The sequence below is a fragment of the Peromyscus maniculatus genome, chromosome 1 (genome assembly GCF_049852395.1).
Source record: "Peromyscus maniculatus bairdii isolate BWxNUB_F1_BW_parent chromosome 1, HU_Pman_BW_mat_3.1, whole genome shotgun sequence".
Taxonomy (NCBI): domain Eukaryota; kingdom Metazoa; phylum Chordata; class Mammalia; order Rodentia; family Cricetidae; genus Peromyscus; species Peromyscus maniculatus.
In genome coordinates this window covers 19,702,935-19,723,474 of record NC_134852.1, presented here as the reverse complement: position 1 = coordinate 19,723,474, position 20,540 = coordinate 19,702,935, and the positions used below count along the sequence as shown (strand labels likewise).

The 20,540-nt window shown below is 42.6% G+C and overlaps 1 protein-coding gene across 1 annotated transcript; it reads left to right on the top strand.

Moving 5' to 3' along the window:
* The first annotated feature begins 203 nt into the window (after positions 1–203).
* LOC102921633 (vomeronasal type-2 receptor 26-like) lies at positions 204–16,326 on the top strand. The gene is given in 6 exon segments (XM_076577611.1): positions 204–412; positions 4,039–4,330; positions 7,544–8,341; positions 11,768–11,977; positions 12,723–12,846; positions 15,350–16,326. Coding segments are annotated over 6 exon segments (2,610 nt in total).
* The last annotated feature ends 4,214 nt before the right edge of the window (positions 16,327–20,540 follow it).

Genomic DNA, 20,540 nt, shown 5'->3' with positions numbered 1-20,540 from the left:
ATGACTCTGGGATTTAGTGGCCACCCACCTCCACCACTTCCTGATCAATATTCTCCCCACAGCCTGCAAGCCTAGAGCTCCCAGTGTGGTCTTAGCCTGAGGTCCTTGATCAAGGGCAGTCTCCCAGATAAAAGCCCCCTTCACTGCTAGCCACTGCCCCATGTGGGGCTGTCCTGTCACTGGCTGTCTGGCCCCCAGCAGGCATGTGGCTGTGTACTCTCCTTCCTGTTCTCTTTGGCTTTTTCTCTGAGTCTGCCTTTTCTGTACCAAGAGCCTGGCTGTTACCAAGGCAGAGGCCTCGCTTTGATCGTCCTGGAGATGTAATAGTGGGGGGCAGCTTCTCCATCTTTGACCTCTCTATTGGTATCCTGTCTGACTTCACTGCCCCACCATCTGGACTTGTGGCTTCAGGGTAAGTGCTGGATGTGGGATAGGAATCTCTAAAATCCAGAAGTAGCTTTACAAGCTTGTGTGAAGTCTTGGATAAGGGTTGATTCTCATAATCTTAGATAGATGGCCACCAGTTTTCTGTGTATACTTGCAGTAGCTTTGATTTTTTCCTTTTCCACCACCTCTGTCTGTCATCTTTCTTGTTTGTACCAGACTGAAATCTAGCTGCTCCTTTACTGTCTTTAATGTATGTGCTCCACAGGCCAGGGGGCAATTCCTGATTCTTTTGTATATTACTTGTTCCTAAAGTGGTGTCTAGATAGGTGTGTTTGTTGAGTGAATTCATGTGTAAATAATAGATATTTTATCGTTTGACTGTCTTAATCATTTATTTGTACAGTATTCCTTTTGCTTGTTATTTTTCTAAGGGTCATGTATTCTCCAATTCAGTAGGTAGTCCTTGAATTTCTGTTCCTCTAGCCACTACCTCCTGGTTGCTGTGATTATAGGAGTGTGTAATCACACTGACTTTATGAGGTGCTGCAGATCCAACTCTGTGAAAAGAGCCAAAACACAAAACCCCATTTTGGATTTTTTTGTGCCAACTTTCCAACATGCTGTTACACACAGTGGTGTTCATCACAATCTTTTTTGTTACTAATATTTAAGTGACTGTATTTAGCTTTATTTTTGTATTTGCCTTAATGATTGAGTATAGAGTATATGGTTTTACTCAAATCACTCAGGAAACTGAAGAGGGAGAATTGTTAGTTTCAGGCAATTTTGGATTACATAATTAGATCTGAGTCAAAAAAGGTTGTTAGAGTATTTTCTAAAGAAACTAGTATCACTTTGAATTCAGCCTGAAAATTAAGAGTTTCAAACTTCTGCATTTTCATATTTAACATCAGTTTAAATGACTTTTTAAACCTTTTTGGTACAGTATACCATTTTGTGTTTAGACTTGTTTGCAATACTTTGTGTGGCTTAGGCTAGCCTTTAACACATGATTACAAGCATGAGCCACCACATTGGACACATTGGCTATCCTGTATTTTTGTTTTTTATTTTTAAGACAGAGTCTAACTGTGTAGATGAGGCTAGCCTAGAATTCACTATATTGCCTCCCCAACCTGAGTACTGGGATCACAAGTGTTTGCTACCATACCTGGATCCCATGTTGCTTTTTAAGCCCATGAGTAATAATTGTATGCATGTACTGGGTATGATGCAATATTTTAATAAATGCATGCATTATAGAGTGGTAATCAATCTCACCCCACTCACAAACCCATCACTTTGCATGTTTATTTTTTGGTGATGTGACCGTTTAAAATCTAATGTGGGAATGGGAGAGAGGAGAAGCTCAAAGTGAAGGTCTTAGGGTCTGGGAAAATGCCTGAGTTGGTGACATGTCTCCTATGCAAGTGTGAAGAACTGAGCTTGATTCCTTCAACCCAGGTGAACACCTAGCATGCTGAGCATCTGTAATCCTAGCTAGGGACAGTGAGATAGGCAGATTCCAATGGTCACGATCCGGCCAGTTTATCTGAATGGATGAGGTCCAGGTTCAATGGGATAACCTGTCTGAAAAATAAGGTGAAGAAGGACCATTGAGATGCCTTATAGGGTAAAGTGCTTGGCATGCAAACCTTATGGATGACCTGAGCCCTCTCTGAAACCCACATAAAGGTGGAAGGAGAGAACAGACTCACAAAGTTGTTTCCTGACCTCTATGTGTGGTAGGTAGCATGTATGAGTCCAGAATCACATCATATACACACATGCACACAGAACAATGTTCTTTAAAAGGTGGAGAAGCAATTGAGTAAGATATCCTGAAATCCCATCAGTCTTTGCCCTCCATGGTAAAACATCCATGACACATGTACCAGCACACACACACACACACACACACACACACACACACACACACACACACACGCACACCCATGCTGAGAATGGTTGAAATAGATACTAGAAGTCAACATTGGGCCAAAACGTGTGCATACACATACACAAGTAAAAGGAGTTCAATATCATTCTTGGGTATATAGTAACTGTGAGGTTAGACTGGGTGATATGGAGACTCTGCCTCAAAATGAAAACAAATCTACTCCCAACATGAACATTTAAAAAGTTAATTGAAATTTATCAACATCAGTTCTATGTGGTGGCACTTGCTTTTAATCTCAGGACTCAAGAGGCAGAGGCAGGTGTATCTCTTTGAATTCCAGGCCAGACATGGTGTCACAAAGAGACCCTCTCTCAACAGCCCCTCCACCTATTTATGTCTATTCCCTTCACACCCCTCATATACCTCCCTTCAAATTCATTTTATTCTTTAATTATTATTGTTCTATAAATATGTGAACTAACACACAATTATATAAATGTGACCTGTTGAATTCATTTATTGTTGATTTTGTAAATGTTTTAAAATTTGACTACGTTTGTTTTTTGAAGTTATGTGTTTATAGTGCATTTTTAAAATTCTCATTCTCCCAGCCTCTTTTCCTTCTACACCTGACATTCCCTCCTTTTTTTTCTGTTTTGTGACCCACTGATTTTAACCATGGGCGTTTGTGTGGCTGTAGGTTTGGAACTGTCCACTGGAGCTTGGTGGGTTCACTTGTTGGGTACATGACTAAAGATAACTAATGTCTTTTCCCCAAAATATGTTAATTGCCAATAGTTCAGCAGGGAAGAGTAGGTCCACACAAGGAATTTTCCAATGTATGATTGTCTGCTGACAGGCTCACATGTCTGCAATGTCTGAGTCATGTCCTAAAGACTGCATTTCACATCTCTTCTCCCTGTCTTCTGGCTCTTAGGTTCAGCACTTCCTAAATAGATGTTAGTTTCTGTTGATTGTAACCAACCACACTATATGTCTTAGTTAGGCTTTCTATTGCTGTGAAGAGACACCATGAGCATGTCAACTATTATAAAGGAAAACATTTAACAGAAATGGTGGCTTACAGTTCCAGAATTTCAGTATATTACCATCATTACAGGCAGCATGGTGGTGTGCAGTGGACATGGTGCAGGGTACATCTTGATCAGAAGACCATCAGGAAGTTGCCTGTGACACTGAGCAAAGCTTAAGCTAAAGAGCCCTCAAAGCCCATTTCCATAATGACACAGTTTCTGCAACAAGGTCATGTATATTGCAACAAAGTCATACCTCTTAATAGTGCCACTCCCTATGAGCTTATGGGGGCCAATTATATTCAAACTGCCACATTAAACATTAGATTGTTTTTTCTTCATTTCCTGGAGAAAGAGTTTCTTTATATACCTATGGCTTCCTGGGTTTAGCCATGTAATCCATTGTGTGGTCTCCAACTCACAAAGATCCACCTACCTCTGCCTTCTGAGTGTTTGCATTAAACAAGTATGCCACCACATCCAGATTATCGAATACATCTTCAATTATCCCTCCTGTCTTCTGAAACTACCCCTCTGATTACTGTCTCCACAGTCCCTCTGGCTTCCCTTTATGCATTCTGAACTGTGTGCCTCTGCACATCTGTGTACAGTATTTGTGGAAATGTAGGTTTTACATGTATCCCTTGAGTCACTGTGTTTATTCTTGTTCCATTTACCCCATCATGAATGATGAATGTGGGCTTCTCTTTCCCTCAGCGTTTCCAACTGGGGCTACCGGGTGGCCCAGAGTTTCGTCTTTGCCATTGAGGAGATTAATAGGAGTGCTCACTTGTTGCCCAATGTGACCCTGGGCTTCTCTATTCGAAACTCTGGGGACACAGTGCATGGAGCCCTCCATGAGACAATGAGCTTTCTCACGAGGCAGGAGGAGCCCATCCCCAACTACACATGCCAGCATGGGTCTCCTCAGGCTGCATTGGTTGGGGACACGCGGTCATCCCTGTCTGTCTCCATGCCCAGACTTCTGGGTCTGTACAAGTTTCCCCAGGTGAGTTTCTCAAGCCTTCTTCCTTCCTGAATGTTGTGCAGTCCCTTAATGATGATAGTGAAAGTGATAGTGATAGTTACCGTAGTGGGCAGCTCTATTGTGGATCCAGGTTTCCGGCAAATATTCTCCATGCCCAATATGTTTCTTCTCCATGTATCGATACATTGGAGAGAACTATTGTCTCTCTCATTGATGAGGTAACTTAGAAAATTTTTTTATTAAAAATATTTTAAAGATTTACTTGTTTCTTCAATGAGTATGAGTATTTTGTGTAGATGAATTTCTAAACAGTCATATTAAATAAGAAACTCAGAGCCAAATACAGGAGTGAAAGCTGTAGAGATCAGAGAAATAGTGAGAGCCACCAGCTAACCTTAGCTCACCACGCCGCCATAGCTTCCCAATTGAGAGCTTCTTCCTGTCTAACTTGTGCCTTTATTGCCTTGCTGTTCTGCCTTCTCATTGACTCTTAGCCCAGCCACCTCACTTCTTCATCACTGCCTGTCTGTACAGACCTCCAGGTCTCTGTGTTTGTTACTGGGATTAAAGGTGTGTGCCACCATGCTTGGTTGTGTCCTTGAACACACAGAGACTTTGCTTGCCATGTGATCTGATTAAGGACATGTGCTACCACTGCCTGATTTTTGTTTATGGCTGGCTATGTCCTCTGATCGCCAGACAAACTTTATTTATTAACATACAAATAAAATATCACCACAATTTTGATGTCATATATGTATATCATATACACCACATATGTAACTGGTGCCCATGGAAGTCATTGAATTCCCTAGAACTGGATATACAAATGTCTTTTAGCTGACATGAGGGTGCTGGAATTGTGCCCAGGTCACCTGAAAGAATAGTAACAGTGTTACACACTGTACCATCTCTCCAAGCCCTTACTACTACTATTATTATTAATATTAGTGTGTGTGTGTGTGTCTGTCTGTCTGTGTGTGTGTGTGTGTGTGTGTGTGTGTGTGTGTGTTTGTGTGTGTGTATGCACTCAACACCAGAGCCATTCTGCCCATGTTGAGGTTAGAAGACGACTTTTGAGAATCAGTTCCTTTTTTATACCATGCAGGTACTACAAGGTAAAATCAGGTTTCCAGGCTTAAAGGCAAACACCTTTACCTGAGAAGACATCTCATCTTTCCAGCATACAGAGAAAAACTAATAAAACCCCCCTAAAACTGTTGTTTGAATCTATGATGTTCTTTTAGTAAAAATTCAAAGCCAGATATCAGAGTGAAAGCTGAAAGATCAGAGAAGCAGAAGAGCCAGCCACTAGTTCTTACCTCTAAGAAATCCTCAGTCTAAAGAGAACGAGTTTCTCTCTCCTCATGCCTTATATACCTTTCTCTGCCCCGCTATATTACTTCCTGGGATTAAAGGCATGTGTGCTTCCCAAGCAAATGCATGAGATCCTAAATGCTGGTATTAAAGGTGTGTGTCACCACTCCTTGCTCTGTTTCTCTCCTAGACTGGATCAATCTCATGTAGTCCAGTGTAACCTTGAACTCACAGAGATCCAGATGGATCTCTGCCTCCTGAGTGATAGGATTAAAGGTGTGTGCCACCCCTGCCTGACCTCTATGTCTAATCTATTGGCTGGCTCTGTCCTCTGATCCTCAATCAAGTTTATAAGGATACACAATGTATCACCACAAAAACCCGACTTCTCTGCAAACGCTCCTGGCTGTAGGTACTAGACTGGGATTTGAGTCTAGGCCGCTGGGCTTATGCCACTTGCTCCCATCTGTTCCATGAATTGTTCCCTGTAACCCAGCCACCAGTATCATTTCCACAATGGAGGCCATATATGACAATCATCTCTTCTCTTCATAGTTTTAAGAAGTGACTTGAGGATAATTACTTCATTTAAAGTGAACAATTCAGTGGCCTTGATCTTGGCATGGTTACCACAGCTGATTTCAGAATGTTTTCATCTTCCTGCAAAGAGACATTCCCCTCAAACTCATTGGCTACCACATTCCATCATTCCTACCCTGAAGCAATCACTGAAATTGGTCTTCTGATCTTTATATATCCCCTCTCTCTGTCTCTGTCTTTCTTTCTTTCACACACACACACACACACACACACACACACACACACACACACTCACACACACATGAATTTTAAAAAGAACAACATAACAGCTGTGCGCAAACTAGAGAGTCAGACTAATGCTAGCTGAGGTGCAGGGATGGAATACTAGAGGGCAGATGAAGGACAGATGCTGAGAGGAGAGAAGGTAAAGCTATGGTTCTGGGCTTCATTCCAGAAGCCACAGGGCTGTGTCAGGGATGATCATCCAGCAAGGGCACAATGCTGCTTATAGAACCAGCACAATTCTCAAATCAGGATGCACAAGTCCTTCCCTGAAAATTATTTATGTTTTAAAATTTAATATGCATTCATGTGTATTTATATGTCTGTGTGATTCTATGCCATGGATGTAGGAGGAAGCCAGAATAAGGTATCAGATTTCCTGGAGCTGGAGTTACAGGCCGATGTGAGAAACCTGAGGTGTATGTTGGGATCTGAACATGGGTCTGTAGGTAGAGTTTTCCTGCCTTACCCACAGTCAGGACAAATCTTTGTCACCCATCAGTCCCACAGCCGCTCAGACCCAACCAAGTAAACACAGAGACTTATATTGCTTACAAACTGTATATCTGTGGCATGCTTCTTGCTAACTGTTCTTATAGCTTAAATTAAACTATTTTCACAAATCTATACCCTGCCACGCGGCTCGTGGCTTACTGGCATCTTTTCATGCTGCTTGTCAGGGTGGCGGATGGCAGTGACTCCTTCTGCCTTCCTGTTCTTTTATTTCTCTTCTCTGTTAGTCCTGCCTATACTTCCTGCCTAGCCATGGGCCAATCAGTGTTTTATTTATTGACCAATTAGAGCAACTTGACATACAGATCATCCCCTAGAACAGCCAATTGCAGACCATCTCAGACACCTGCACTCATGCCCGTGGTCCTAATCCTCTATGTGGACCTGCTGGGTAAAGCCACGAGGAACCCGAGAATGGGCTCCCACAGGACATACAGAACATGGGTCCTCTGCAAGAACAACAGGGGCTCTTAACTGCTGAGCCATGTCTCCATCCCCTTCCTTCCCACATTTAAACCAGATCACCAGCCCATCTTAAGACCATATCTCATCCACTCTTCTATCCTGGATCTTCCTTGACAGGTCAGTTATGGATCCTCACTACCCATCCTCAGTGACAAGATCCAGTTCCCATCTTTCATGCGGACCCTGAGTAGTGACTTCACATCTTGTCGTGCAGTTCCTCAGCTGATAATTCACTTTCAGTGGTCCTGGGTGATCATTCTGGCCCATGATGATGACTTTGGGCAGCAGGCCAGCTCTCTGGCCACTCAGGAGCTGAGCACAGCTGGTGTGTGCATTGAGTACACCCTCCATGTTCCTTCCCATGAGTCCTTGGGGAAGATTGAAGAGATTGTCCAGAAGATGCAAAAATCCACAGCCAGGGTTGTTCTGGTTTTCCTCAGCAATTCTAATTTCCAGCCCATCCTGTATGGCTTACTGGATGTCCCTGTCTCAGGCTATGTCTGGGTCAGCAAGGACACTCTGCACATGGGGCTTGCCCTGAACTTTCCAGGCATTTCCCGAGTATTGCACAGCACCTTTGGTCTTCTGCATCACAGCAGCACTGCAATTGGGTTCCCTGAGTTCCTTGCTCACCTGCGGCCCAGCCAGACCCCAGAAGACATGTTTATAAAGAAGTTCTGGGAGTTCACCTTTGATTGTACATGGCCCCACCAGAGCAGCACAATGACAGAGGGTGTCCAGTTGTGCTCTGGGAATGAGAGTCTGAAAAACCAGCAGTATACTCTCCCAGAAGTGAGTAAAATTGATGTTGCTTACACAGCTGTCTACAGTATTGCACATGCCCTACAAGACATGATAACCCATGGGCACCAGCAGAGGAAAGTAACTGACTCTCAGGACTTCCAGCCCTGGCAGGTGAGAGAGGCATGTGTGGAGTGAGTGATTCAGGTATGGTTGGAGAAGGGGACATTCTTTCTGACTAAGCTATGGAGGTTAAAGCTGACTGTGTACATCAGTAGGGATACCTCCTACTTGGAACTAAGAGGCATCTTAGAATGAACAATGTACAAGGATTCCATGCTATGCATGTGATCTCAGATGAGTTCTGTCCCTGTGACTTGCCTAACTTTGCAAATACAGGATGCCTAGTAAAATTAATATGTCACATAACAGTGAATAGATTTTTTATATTCCAAATTTATGCTTTGGTAAACAGTGGATGGGTTTTAGTATAGACATACTGCAAATCAGAATTACAAACAATATCAAATGCCATTCATTTATTTTTCTGTTTTGGTATATGGTCCATGTATGTGGGCACATGAGTGTGGGTTAGGGGTGGGGGTGCACACTCAGGTGTACATACATGTGGAAAGGTCTGAGGATGATGAGGAATCAATCACCTTTGAATCCTCTTCTATTTTGCTTTGGGGCAGGGTTTTTCACTCAAACCCAGAACTTGTTGATGTGGCTAGTCTTGCTAGCCAGTTTGGTCTGGGAATCTCCTTACTTACATCCTTATGAGGATGTAAGTAGTGATTGGCTGCCACATCTACCTGACATTTACATGGGTTCTGAGGATTTGAAGTCTGATCTTCCAGCGTTTATGACCAGGGCTTTAGTCATGGAGCCATCTCCCAAGTTCTTAATAACTTTCCTTTTAAAAATATTATTTGATAATATTATACCTCCATATATATAAATTTATATATACATATAAATATATTGGTCATTTTGCCTCCTTCTCTCTATCTCTATCTATCTATCTATCTATCTATCTATCTATCTATCTATCTATCTATCTATCTATCTATGATGAGGACTATTGGGGTCCATCCCCTCAATAGTCCTGTCCCAGGGTCTGGGAAGAATCTACAACCATCTGACAATCTAATTAATTAGACAATATGAAATGAATCTACATACATGAAACTCTTTAGTTCATATACTTCATTCTTCTGAGTTAGTTCTTTCTCTATACTGCTTCTATTCTGCTCTCATGCCTAGCTTTTTTCTTGCCTGATTTCTCTCTACATTTATTGGCTGTCCCCTGTAAGTTCTATCTTAATTCTCTCATCTTAGTTCTGCCTCATCTAGGTTCTCATACATCTAGTTCTTTCCCATCTTAGCTCCTCTTTCATCTCCTTCTTCCTTATCTTGCTCTTCCCCACCTGGCTCTTCCTCATCTTTCATCTTGTTCCTCTAATACTCTCTTCTAGCCCTTCAATCTAGTTCTTTCCCACCTAGTTCATTCCTCTCCAGTTCTTCCCATCTAGTTCTTCTGTTCTCTTTTCTCTTCTCCCTCTCATCCTCCCTCTGAAAATAAAACTGCCTTTTATCCCTTTGGCCCTTCTCTCTCCAAGCTATCTCTACTCCCACAGTTTCTGGCAGGGTGGGGGGAAGTGTGCTCGGTCACTAGGCAACTTGGCTAAGCAACTTCTGTCACAGCTGGATGTACCTGTAAGTAAAAACCCTTTAGTTCTGAGTTAATTGCTAAGGGTGAATCTAAAACTAGAGGTAAGACTTTGGGAAGGAGAAAGTTAAGCTTAATTAGCACATCTACCAGGCCTTCTTAAACAGATACTTATGTCTGTTCTTAGAGAGTACAGAGGTATCTCTGATAAGATACTTTTGTCCATCCAGGGATGGTCCTGGCTGGATGCTGCTAATGACAATAATTACAGAAAGGCCTGAAATTAGGGATCCTGGCTGTATTACTGTACAGAAGGTTATCTAAATATTCCTTTAGTAGAAGGGAAATGGTGCCCAATAAATGATGGAAAAGCTAAAATAGCAAACGAGACATTCATAGCAAGAAATGGCTAATAATCAAAAACCACTATCACCAAGGCTCCTTGAGCTTCAGCTTGACCTCTGGAAGGCCTTTGGCTTCTTTCAGGTATATTTGCGGCTTGTACCACCCATCCATCCATCCATCCATCCATCCATCCATCCATCCATCCATCCATCCATCCATCCATCTATCTATCTATCTATCTATCTATCTATCTATCTATCTATCTATCTATCTATCTATCTATCTATCTATCTATGCATCTATTATCTATGGATCTACTTATCTATATATCTATCTTCCTTCCTTCCTTCCTTCCTTCCTTCCTTCCTTCCTTCCTTCCTTCCTTCTTTCTTTCTTTCTTCCTTTCTTCCTCTCTTTTTTTTTTCTCCAACCCATTCAGGGTAGCCTAGGCCCAGATCTGTAAGGGGCCCCTTGGAAGACAAGTTGTTCCCTTGTGGTGGCCAATGAAGCAGTGTGTTTTCATTACTTCTGCTCAGATGACCTGAATCTGTACTCTGTGCCTGGTGAATATGGTTTTAAAGCAGATGGACAGTGGTAGGTGTTAGCTTTCTGGCTGAGGGTGACAGATTAAAAATTACAAGAGGCCAGACTTTGTGGGCCATGCCTGCCATTTTAGTACTAAGGCGGTTGAGGCCAGATAATCCCCTGTTAAGGGCAACTTGAACTATATAGCTAAATTCTGTCACAAAATAAAAATATGTGAATATGAAGAAGTCTGTGTTTATTCTATGAAGAAGATGTAAATTAGATGAAGGTTGAGGAGTGAGTGAAGGGAAGTGAAAGGCTGGAGAAATTCTCTCTGTTAGGAAATACTTGAGTTCCAGACAAGAGGATGGGAAGTCTCACCATGGGTAGAAGTGCTAGCATTGCAGATGGCAGGGACAGCATGTGTCAAGACCCTAGAATGAAGACAAATAGAAGAGCAACATGGGCGGGACTGATGATTAATGGGAGACTGGCTGGAGTGAATGGGTGGTCTAGGTGGGCTGGGGCCAGTCTGTGGAAGCCCTGCTTGGATTTGGAGTCTACTGACTGTGATGGGAAGACTGAGGACAGTAGTGCACAGCCAAATGAGACTCTGGAGCAGGAACCACATTGTCATGTTTTTGGGTTTAATTAAGGCTGTTGAGGTGACTCAGTGGGTAGTGGCACTAAGTCCCCAGGCAAAAGTTGGATTTCTGAGTCCACCATGACAGTAGGAGAGAACATTCCTGAGAGTTGTTCTCTGGATTACGCAATATGAGTGAGCTGTACACACATACACACACAGAGAAAGAGAGAGACAAACAGACAGACAGATTTAAAATTATCTGGATAATTATTATGAATTATTACTTATTAAGACTAGAACGTTTTTCGCTAGTCTGAAAATATGAAGGGTCCTTCATCTCATTTATACCTAATGGGTCTAATTCTTGGTTGAAGTGGCACTGTATCACTTCTGAGGCCAATGGCATGCGGCATTTTGGATAACCTCCCTGACAGGTTCTTGCCAGTCTACAATGTCTCCCTTCCTTCCTCAGCTGCTTCATGCCCTCAGGAAGGTGCACTTCAAGACTCCTGATGGAATCAAGATTATGTTTGATGCCAATGGAGATTTGGTGACAAAATTTGACATTTTCCAATGGCAGAAGACCCCTGAGGGTGTATTTCACTCAGTCCATGTGGGCATGATAGATCCTCAGATCTCTTTGGGGAGCAAAATGATGGTTCATTTGAAAGGGGATCTTCAAGTGAGTTGCCTGACTGCAGTGATAAGTCTTGTCCTAATGTGTTAAAGTGACGGGGCAATTCTAAGTCCAGGGCTCCTCATCTCTACTTGTGTATTTAGTTGATGCAGCTCTGGATGGGCCAGTCAGTTATAACTGGCTATGCTGTTTACCTCACAACAGATCTTTCTCTGAATGATATTGATTCACCAGCAAAAATGACCTGATAACACTGCATGGCAGCACTTTGTAATGTTTGTCAATACTTACAATTTTTTTCAAGTTGTATTTACATACATGGATTTTTCTAGTATGCATATTTGTGTAGTATGTGCATGCCTGGTGCCTATGGAGGCTGTGGAGGTCACTGGATCCTCTGGAAATAGAGTTACAGTGTGAGTGATATATGGGTTCTGGGAACTGAACCCTGCTCCTCTGAAAGAGCAGCCTGTACTCTGAACCACTGAGCCTTCTGTCCTGCTCCCATATCTTTGATTGTTGATATAGGAGTCCCTGAGAGTCTGGTAGGACAACACATCAAACTGTTTAGCTATGTTTTTGAATCCCTTAGCCATGCAAGCCAGATGTAGCCCTTCTTTGATTACACTCAAAGGTACATCTCCCATCTGACATCTGCTGGGATAGATATGTTTTCTGAAAGGCATTTCATCTAGAGTTCTGTGAGGCAACTCTTCTGTTCTGGTTCTCAGGCTGAGTCAAGCATCTGTATTCCTGGAGTCCCTGGTGACACTATGCTCACTGTTACTAGGTGCCCAGCTCTGTCTGCAGTGAAAGCTGCCTTCCAGGGTTCAGCCAAGTGCCCAGGCTGGGAGCCCCCCACTGCTGTTTTGATTGCAGTCCCTGCCCAGAGGGACAGTTTGCAGACCAAAGAGGTAAGGTCATGTGGAGCTGGAATTTGGGGAGCGGGTCAAGAGGGCACTGTGAGCCTTCTGTATTTGTCCATTGTCTTTGTTACTGTTCCACTGCTGTGAAGAGACACCATGACCAAGGCAAGTTCTAAAAGAAAAGCAATTAACTGGGTCCTTATTTAGAGTTTTAAAGTGCAAGCCCATGACTATCATGGCTGGAAACTTGCCATGCAGGCATGGTGCTTCAGTAGTAGTTGAGAGATTACATTATGATTCACAGGCAACAGGCAGGCAGGCAGAGAGGTGGGGAGTGGGCCTGGTGGGGGAGTTTGATCTTTCAAAGGCCACCCCCTCTGATACTCCTCATCCAACAAAGCTACACCTCTAAATTTATCCCCCCAAATCCAACACTTAGCAAGCAAACATTCAAATATATGAGCCTATGAGGGTCATTTTCAGTCAAACCACCACATCCATCCACTGAGATACTGTACAGACTTTTCTTTCCTGTGGAACGTCAGCCAGAACTCTACTCCTATAGTTGTTCTTAGTTATATGCTTTGTCCAGACAGATAAGTATATGAACCGTCATTGGACTACATAATGATTTCTCCTCTAGCAAACACTACATATCTTTGGTCTTCAACCAAGAAATAGGCATAAGTTACTTCTACAAGCTTCTAGTAGCCCTGTAATGGAACCCTGGCTTTTGCTCACACTGATGAATTTCATTTGCTTTTTAAACCTCTTGTAAGTGGAATTACATGGTAGATGTTTTCTTTCCTCCTCTGTATTAGTGGGGTTCATTCCAGAGGTTGAATGGCAGGAGACCACCACATCTCATACTGTTTGAGCTGCAGAACTTATTCCTTCACCATTTTGAAAGCTTGAAATGCAAAGCAAAGTTATCATCAGGGTTGGTGTTATGTGAAGCCTCACTCTTGCCCTGGCCGAGTCATCTCCTAAGTGTGTGCTCTCATCTTGTCGTGTGTGTGTGTGTGTGTGTGTGTGTGTGTGTGTGTGTGTGTGTGTGTGTGTGTTCCCTCTTTTTTTGGTTTGTTGTTTGGTTTTGAGATAAGGGTTCCCTGTGCAGCACTGGCTGGCTTGGAGCTCACAATGATACCAGTCTGTGCCCACACTGATAGAAAACTACCTGCCTCTGCCTTTCAAGCACTGAGAGTCATGTGCAGCCACACCTAGTCCCAATTCCCTATTCTTATCAGAATAGCAGTACTGTTGGAATTAGTGTCCGCTCTGATGACCTCATTTAAGATTTATTAGAAAATCTACAGTTTATTTATGGTAAGATACAGTGGCATTTTGAGGTGCCAAAGAACAGGACTTCACAAAATGAATTTTGCAGGCATAATTCAGTGGAAAACATTTGTTAATATGACCAGTTACTAATAGTATATTAGGAAAAAATGAAACATTAAAAACTCACATAAGAGACCAGGTGTGGAGGCATATTCCTTGAATCTCAGCACCCAGGAGATGGAGAAAAGAGGATCTTGGAGATTGTGTCTTGTTATTATAGTCAACTCAGTGATCTCCAGGCTCAATGAGAGATCTAGTCTCAAAAAATATGATCGTGAGGTTCAGCAAGCAGGTTCAGCAGTTAGGAGCACCCTATGGGGACTCAATATCATTTGTAACCCCCATTCTAGGGGGACTTATATCATCTTCTGACTTCTACAGGAACTAGACATGCACTTGATATATCTATATCTATATCTATATCTATATCTATATCTATATCTATATCTATATCTACAATCTATCTATCTATCTATCTATCTATCTATCTATCTATCTATCTATCTATCTATCCATCTATCATCTATCTATCTCTCTATCTATCTATATAGTGTGTGTGTGAACAGAAAAACACTCAACAAGAAAAATAAAATAAGTAATTCCAAGAAAGTCGTTGAGACTAGTGAAATGGCCCTTCAGTTAAAGAATTCACTGTAAACTCTGACAGCCTGAGTCCAGCTCCAGAGACCCTGACAGGTTTACTGACCTTCAGAAGGATAACAAGAAAGTTTGATTAGAAAAATAAGGTGGGTGAATGATTGAGAAACAATATCTGATAATCTCTGGTCTCACAAGCATGTGCCTCAGCTTATATACATGTATGCACACACAAACCTGCACATACACAAACTGACACAAATTAGGTATAGTGGTACAGGCCTATAATCACAGCATGTGAGAGGATGTGGAAGGAGGTTTAGGAGTTGAAGGTCATCCTCTGATACTCAGCAAGTTCAAGACCAGCCTGACTTACATGGGAAACTGTTTGAAGACAAAACTCCTCACATAAAACAGATACAGACTGTGCAGGTTTTTCCTTTGTGTCTCTGCCTCTAATATCAGCCATTCCAGCCCTGGTCACTAGGAATAAATCATAAATACATGACTTGATGGAAAGGCTGTAAGAGCAGTTAGTGCTTGGGACGCCTTCCTTCAGAGCTGGTGCAGTTCATTTAGTGTTGCAGAAATGGTGTCTGTGTGTCTCCCATAGACATGAAGAGCTGTCTTCTGTGCCCCAAGGAGCAGTACTCAAGCCACACGAGAGACCATTGCCTGCCCAGGACAGAGATCTTCCTGGCCTTTGAGGAACCTCTGGGATTCATGCTGGCTTTGGTGGCACTCTTCCTGGCTGGTCTGGCTGTCCTGGTTCTGGGAGTGTTCCTGAAGCACAGAGACAGCCCTGTGGTCAGGGCAAACAACAGAAGTCTCAGCTACTTACTCCTGCTCTCTCTTTGCCTCTGTGCCCTGTGTGCCTTGCTGTTCCTTGGGCGACCCAGTGTCTCGACATGCCTCCTCCGTCAGACCACCTTTGCTGTGGTGTTCACGGTGGCCGTGTCCTCTGTTCTGGCCAAGACTCTCACAGTGGTCCTGGCCTTCAGGGTAACCAGGCCAGGGGACAGGATCCGGGTATGCCTGAGCCCTGGGGCTTCCACCTCAGTGGTCCTTATTGCTTCCTTCATGCAGGTTGTTCTTTGTGGGGTCTGGCTGGCCACCTCCCCACCATTTCCAGACAGGGATATGGTCTCGGAGCCCCAGCACATTGTCATCCAGTGCCAGGAGGGTTCTGGCACCATCTTCTTCTGTGTGCTGGCCTACTTGGGATTATTGGCAGTGGGTACCTTCTCTGTGGCCTTTCTGGCCAGGGGCCTGCCAGATGTCTTCAATGAGACTAAGTTTCTGACCTTCAGCATGCTGCTCTTCTGCAGTGTCTGGATAGCCTTCCTGCCCCTGTACCACAGTGCCCGGGGCAAGTCCACTGTGACTGTAGAGATCTTCTCCATCCTGGCCTCCACTGCTGGCCTTCTGGGTGGCATCTTCATCCCCAAGTGCTACATCATCTTGCTGAAACCAGAGAGGAACACTGCTGCCTGGCTCAGGCAAGGCCACCAGGCACAGTAGGAGAGGCAGAGTGGGATGCTCCAGAGATGGTGTGTCCCCAGATCCACACCACAAATCTTTATGACCTAGTCCTAGGGTGCATCACCAGGACCACCCATGTGATTTTGTATCACTGTTTTTATGGGGATCTAAAGGAATTTAATAGACAAATCAAGATTAAAGTGAGATACTTTTAACAAAACACTTATGACTATCAGTTGATATTGGCCACATAGTTGGTTACTTATTATTCTCTATGTATTGCTAAAATTTATCACATTTAAGAGTTTAGAAAGGGGAGTTGACAAGATGGCTCAATGGGTAGAAGAACTTACCATTAAGCATGGCAACCTGGGTTTGATACAGAGGACCAAATATTGGCAGGAGAGATTTAACATCACTAAGCTGTTGTGTTACTTCTGCCTGCTAATGGAAGCACCCCCCCATTTGCATACACACAAAATATAAATGTAAATTGTGAAAAGTGTGATGAAGTGATGATGATGTCAAGTGTTGGTGAGGGTGTGAGGATTTGACAGTCTGATCATGGATCTCTCCTTTTTGTAGCTGGAGTTTTCTCTAGTCCTCCCCAGCACCACGGACCCCCGCAACCACTTATAAAGTAATCACTCAGAAACTTATATTAATTAAACTGCTCGGCCATTAGCTCAGGCCTACCACTGACTAGCTCTTACACTTAACTCAGCCCATTTCTGTTAATCTGTATGTCACCATGTGTTCCGTGGCTTTACCTGCTGCCTTTACATGTTACTCCCTGGATGGCAGGCTGCTTCTTTCCCAGACTTCCACCTCCCAGCCTTTCTTCTCTGTTTGTCCCGCCTATCCTATCCTTCATGCCTGGCTACTGGCCAATCAGCGGTTTATTTATTCACAACATACAGCACATCCCATAGCACTTGCCCTTTTCTGTTTTTTTAAAGGAAGATTTTAACTTTAACATAGTAAAATTACATATAATAAAACAGTTATCTAGTAAGAATTACAGTTACACTATCTAGTCTATTTGTATTTGGCAAAATTAAAGAAGATATCCTATCTATCTTATATTTGTGTGTCTAAGCTTTTATATCTAACTTATCTCTTATCACAACTAAGGAAATTATAACCATCCAGTCTTTACATCAAAGACCTCAGAAGGATATAATATTACCTGAGAAATGGGAGAAGGATGCAGGCAACTTTTGAGAGTCTTGTGAGAGTAGACAGAGACAGCTGATAGCTTGGACAGGACAGTCATCTAAAGTGTTTTTTGTAAAGTTGGGGCATCTGTCTTTAGCCCATATGCCTAGAGTCTCTCAGTCACTTTTCTCTGTGTCCTGTAGAATGTTTGGTATTTTTTTCTGTGAAACAGGCACCTGAAGGACCATTTTGTCAAGCAATGTTTAGTGGTCACCTTCCTATGGTTCCTGCATGTCCAGTTGATACATTTTTTAAAGTAGTCCAGGCAAGGACAGTTTCTTGCTCAAATGGCTATTTTTGTCAAGAAGAAGATAAAATCCATGCAGAGTGTCTTTGATGCCCATCCTCCTCTGTGAAGTAAATTGTTGCTATCAGGAGCTGACATGTCTCACTGTCCAGAAAGTCTAAATTTTTAAAACATTTAAAATGCCATATTCTGTAGGTCTTTGAAGTGTTTGAAGACTACCTATCTATCTGAAATATATCTATGTATACCTAGAAAACTTACTAACATGGTTACAAGCATGATTATCATAGATGCCTAATTATTAATCTATTTTTAATTATCCATTACAATTTTAAATGAGCTGTACAAACATCATACCTTAAACAAGAGTAGAAATATACACACAGTATAACAAAATTAACTTTAAATTTGTATCAATAAACCAAAATCTATATCAATGTAAAACATTTCAAACAAGTTGTTGCTCTTTAAAAGTAGGTTCATTGCTGTGGGATGGTCTGTATGTGCTCTGATTGGTCAATAAATAAAACACTGATTGGCCAGTGGCTAGGCAGAAAGTATAGGCGGGACTAACAGAGAGGAGAATTGAGAGAACAGAAAGGCAGAGGGAGACACTGCCAGCCACCACCATGACGAGAAGCATGTGAAGATGCCGGTAAGCCAAGAGCCACATGGCAAGGTATAGAATTATAGAAGTGGATTAATATAAGATATAAGAGCAGTCAGCAAGAAGCCTGTCACGACCATATATTCTGTAAGCAAAGTCTCTGTGTATTTACTTGTTTGGGTCTGAGCTTCTGCGGGACTGGCAGGTTAGAGAGATTTGTCTTAACTGTGGGCCAGACAGGAGCAGAAAAACTCTAGCTACAGTTCATTAATCTACTCTTTCATCCTATCATATCTATATGATAGCCCCTTTTTTCTTTAGAAAGAGATTGTATTTATAATCAACCTGTTGAGATCATTAATAGTGGGGATAGATCCTTTAACTGACAGTTACTGCACAGACTTACCATATGATTTAGCAATCTCACTCGTAGATATTTACACAAGAAAAATAAAAACATGTCTGCAAGGACTGCAAATGAATCTTCAGAGAAGCATTATTCAGGCACTAAAAGTTGAAACACTCAAAATATTTATCAGTTTATGAATGTTTTGTATGACTTACTCATCCCTAGGACATTATTTGGCAATAAGAAATAAATATAAAAGAAAGAGAATACTGTTTAATATGTGATTAAATACTGAGAATTTTATACTGAGTTAAGAAAGCTAGATAAAGAACATAATATATTTTAAAGTTTGAATCTATGAAGAAGCAATCCCAGAAAGATATATATTAAAATAGTGTTCTCTTGAGGTTTGTGGAGGGGAGATTGGAAGTGAAGAGTGTAGCCTAAAGGGTGCAGTATTTCCTTCTGGGGTGATGAAGTTCTCAAATTGTTTGGTAAGGTTCTAGAGGTACCTCAAAAGTTCAGCGCACTTACTCCTCCTCCAGAGGACTCAGTTTGGTTGCCAGAACCCACACCAGGCAGCTCATAGCCACCTCTAATTCCAGCCCTAGTTGATTCAACACCCTAGTCTCTGTGTGCACCTGAACTCATGTGCTCATACTGAACCCCATGCTTAATTAAAAAATGACTTGGTTGTAAGACTCTACCAATAATCTAAAGACCACTAAATTGTCATTTATTTATTTATTTATTTGGCACAGTCTCTTTCCACATCAACCATGTTGGCTTCAAACTTATATCAATCATCCTGCTTCAGCATTCTGAGTGTTGGGATTTTAGATGTAATCCCATACCTGAGTAGTTGCATAAAGTAAATGTTAATGGAAGAGTTGTACACTATGTGAATTATGTCTCAATAAAGTTTGTTTTAAAAAAGCCTTATCCACCAATTACTGAATGTGGACTTCCCTTATATCCTGATTTCTAAGAAAAGATCAAGTAGGCTTCATCACAGGGATGCATGGACAGCTCAACATTTGAAAATATGTCAGTATAATATACCATAAAAACAAACTGAAAGAAAAAAAACACACTGAAAGACCCTAACCCTTCAGGCTTACACCCCCCAAGCCCCAGGAAAATGAGAAACTAAAATCTAGTTCCAAGGGCAAGCTGACTCAAGCATTACTCAATCACCCCTGCCACAATGAAACAATGTAAAGAGATTTCTATTAAGAGATGAGCTCGGACTTCTCTTCTGGACCAGGGGTGAGTACCTGGGTCCAACCCGGACCCCATCCCTGGGCACCAGCCACTCCGGGAAGACCTGCCCAACTTGGCACCAGGTTCTGGCCACCGGGCAGCTCCCCTTCTAGCCCCACCGGGAGGGATCCCCTTTTCCAAGCCCCCGGCAGCCCCTGCAATCTCCGTGCCCTGCCCCCACGCCCATCTGCCTGAGACCACAGCCACTTCCTGAGACTTAGAGACCGGCCCCCAGCTCCCAGCCTGTCCCCGACTGCCATTCTGGACCAGAGCCTGCTCCAGACTTCCCTTCTGGACCACAGAGTTGGACAAGAGAACTCCCTTTTGGACAAGAGAGAGAGTCTTCCTGAATCTGTCAGCTCTTTGTGAAACAAGTACACTGATAAGACCAAGAAGGAACCACAAGGAGATGGGCAGACGTCAAGGCAGAAGTACATACAACAAAATGAAGAGCAATACAGCATCACCAGAACCTAGCCCGCCTCCAACATCTAGACCTGAACACCAAAAATTGGAAGAAGCAGAAGAAAGTAGCCTTATGAGTAACTTCATGAAGAAGGTAGAGGCTTGTGTAGAGGAAAAGACAAGAAAATTGGAAGAACGCTGTAAACAACTAGAGGAAAGGGCAAACAAATTAG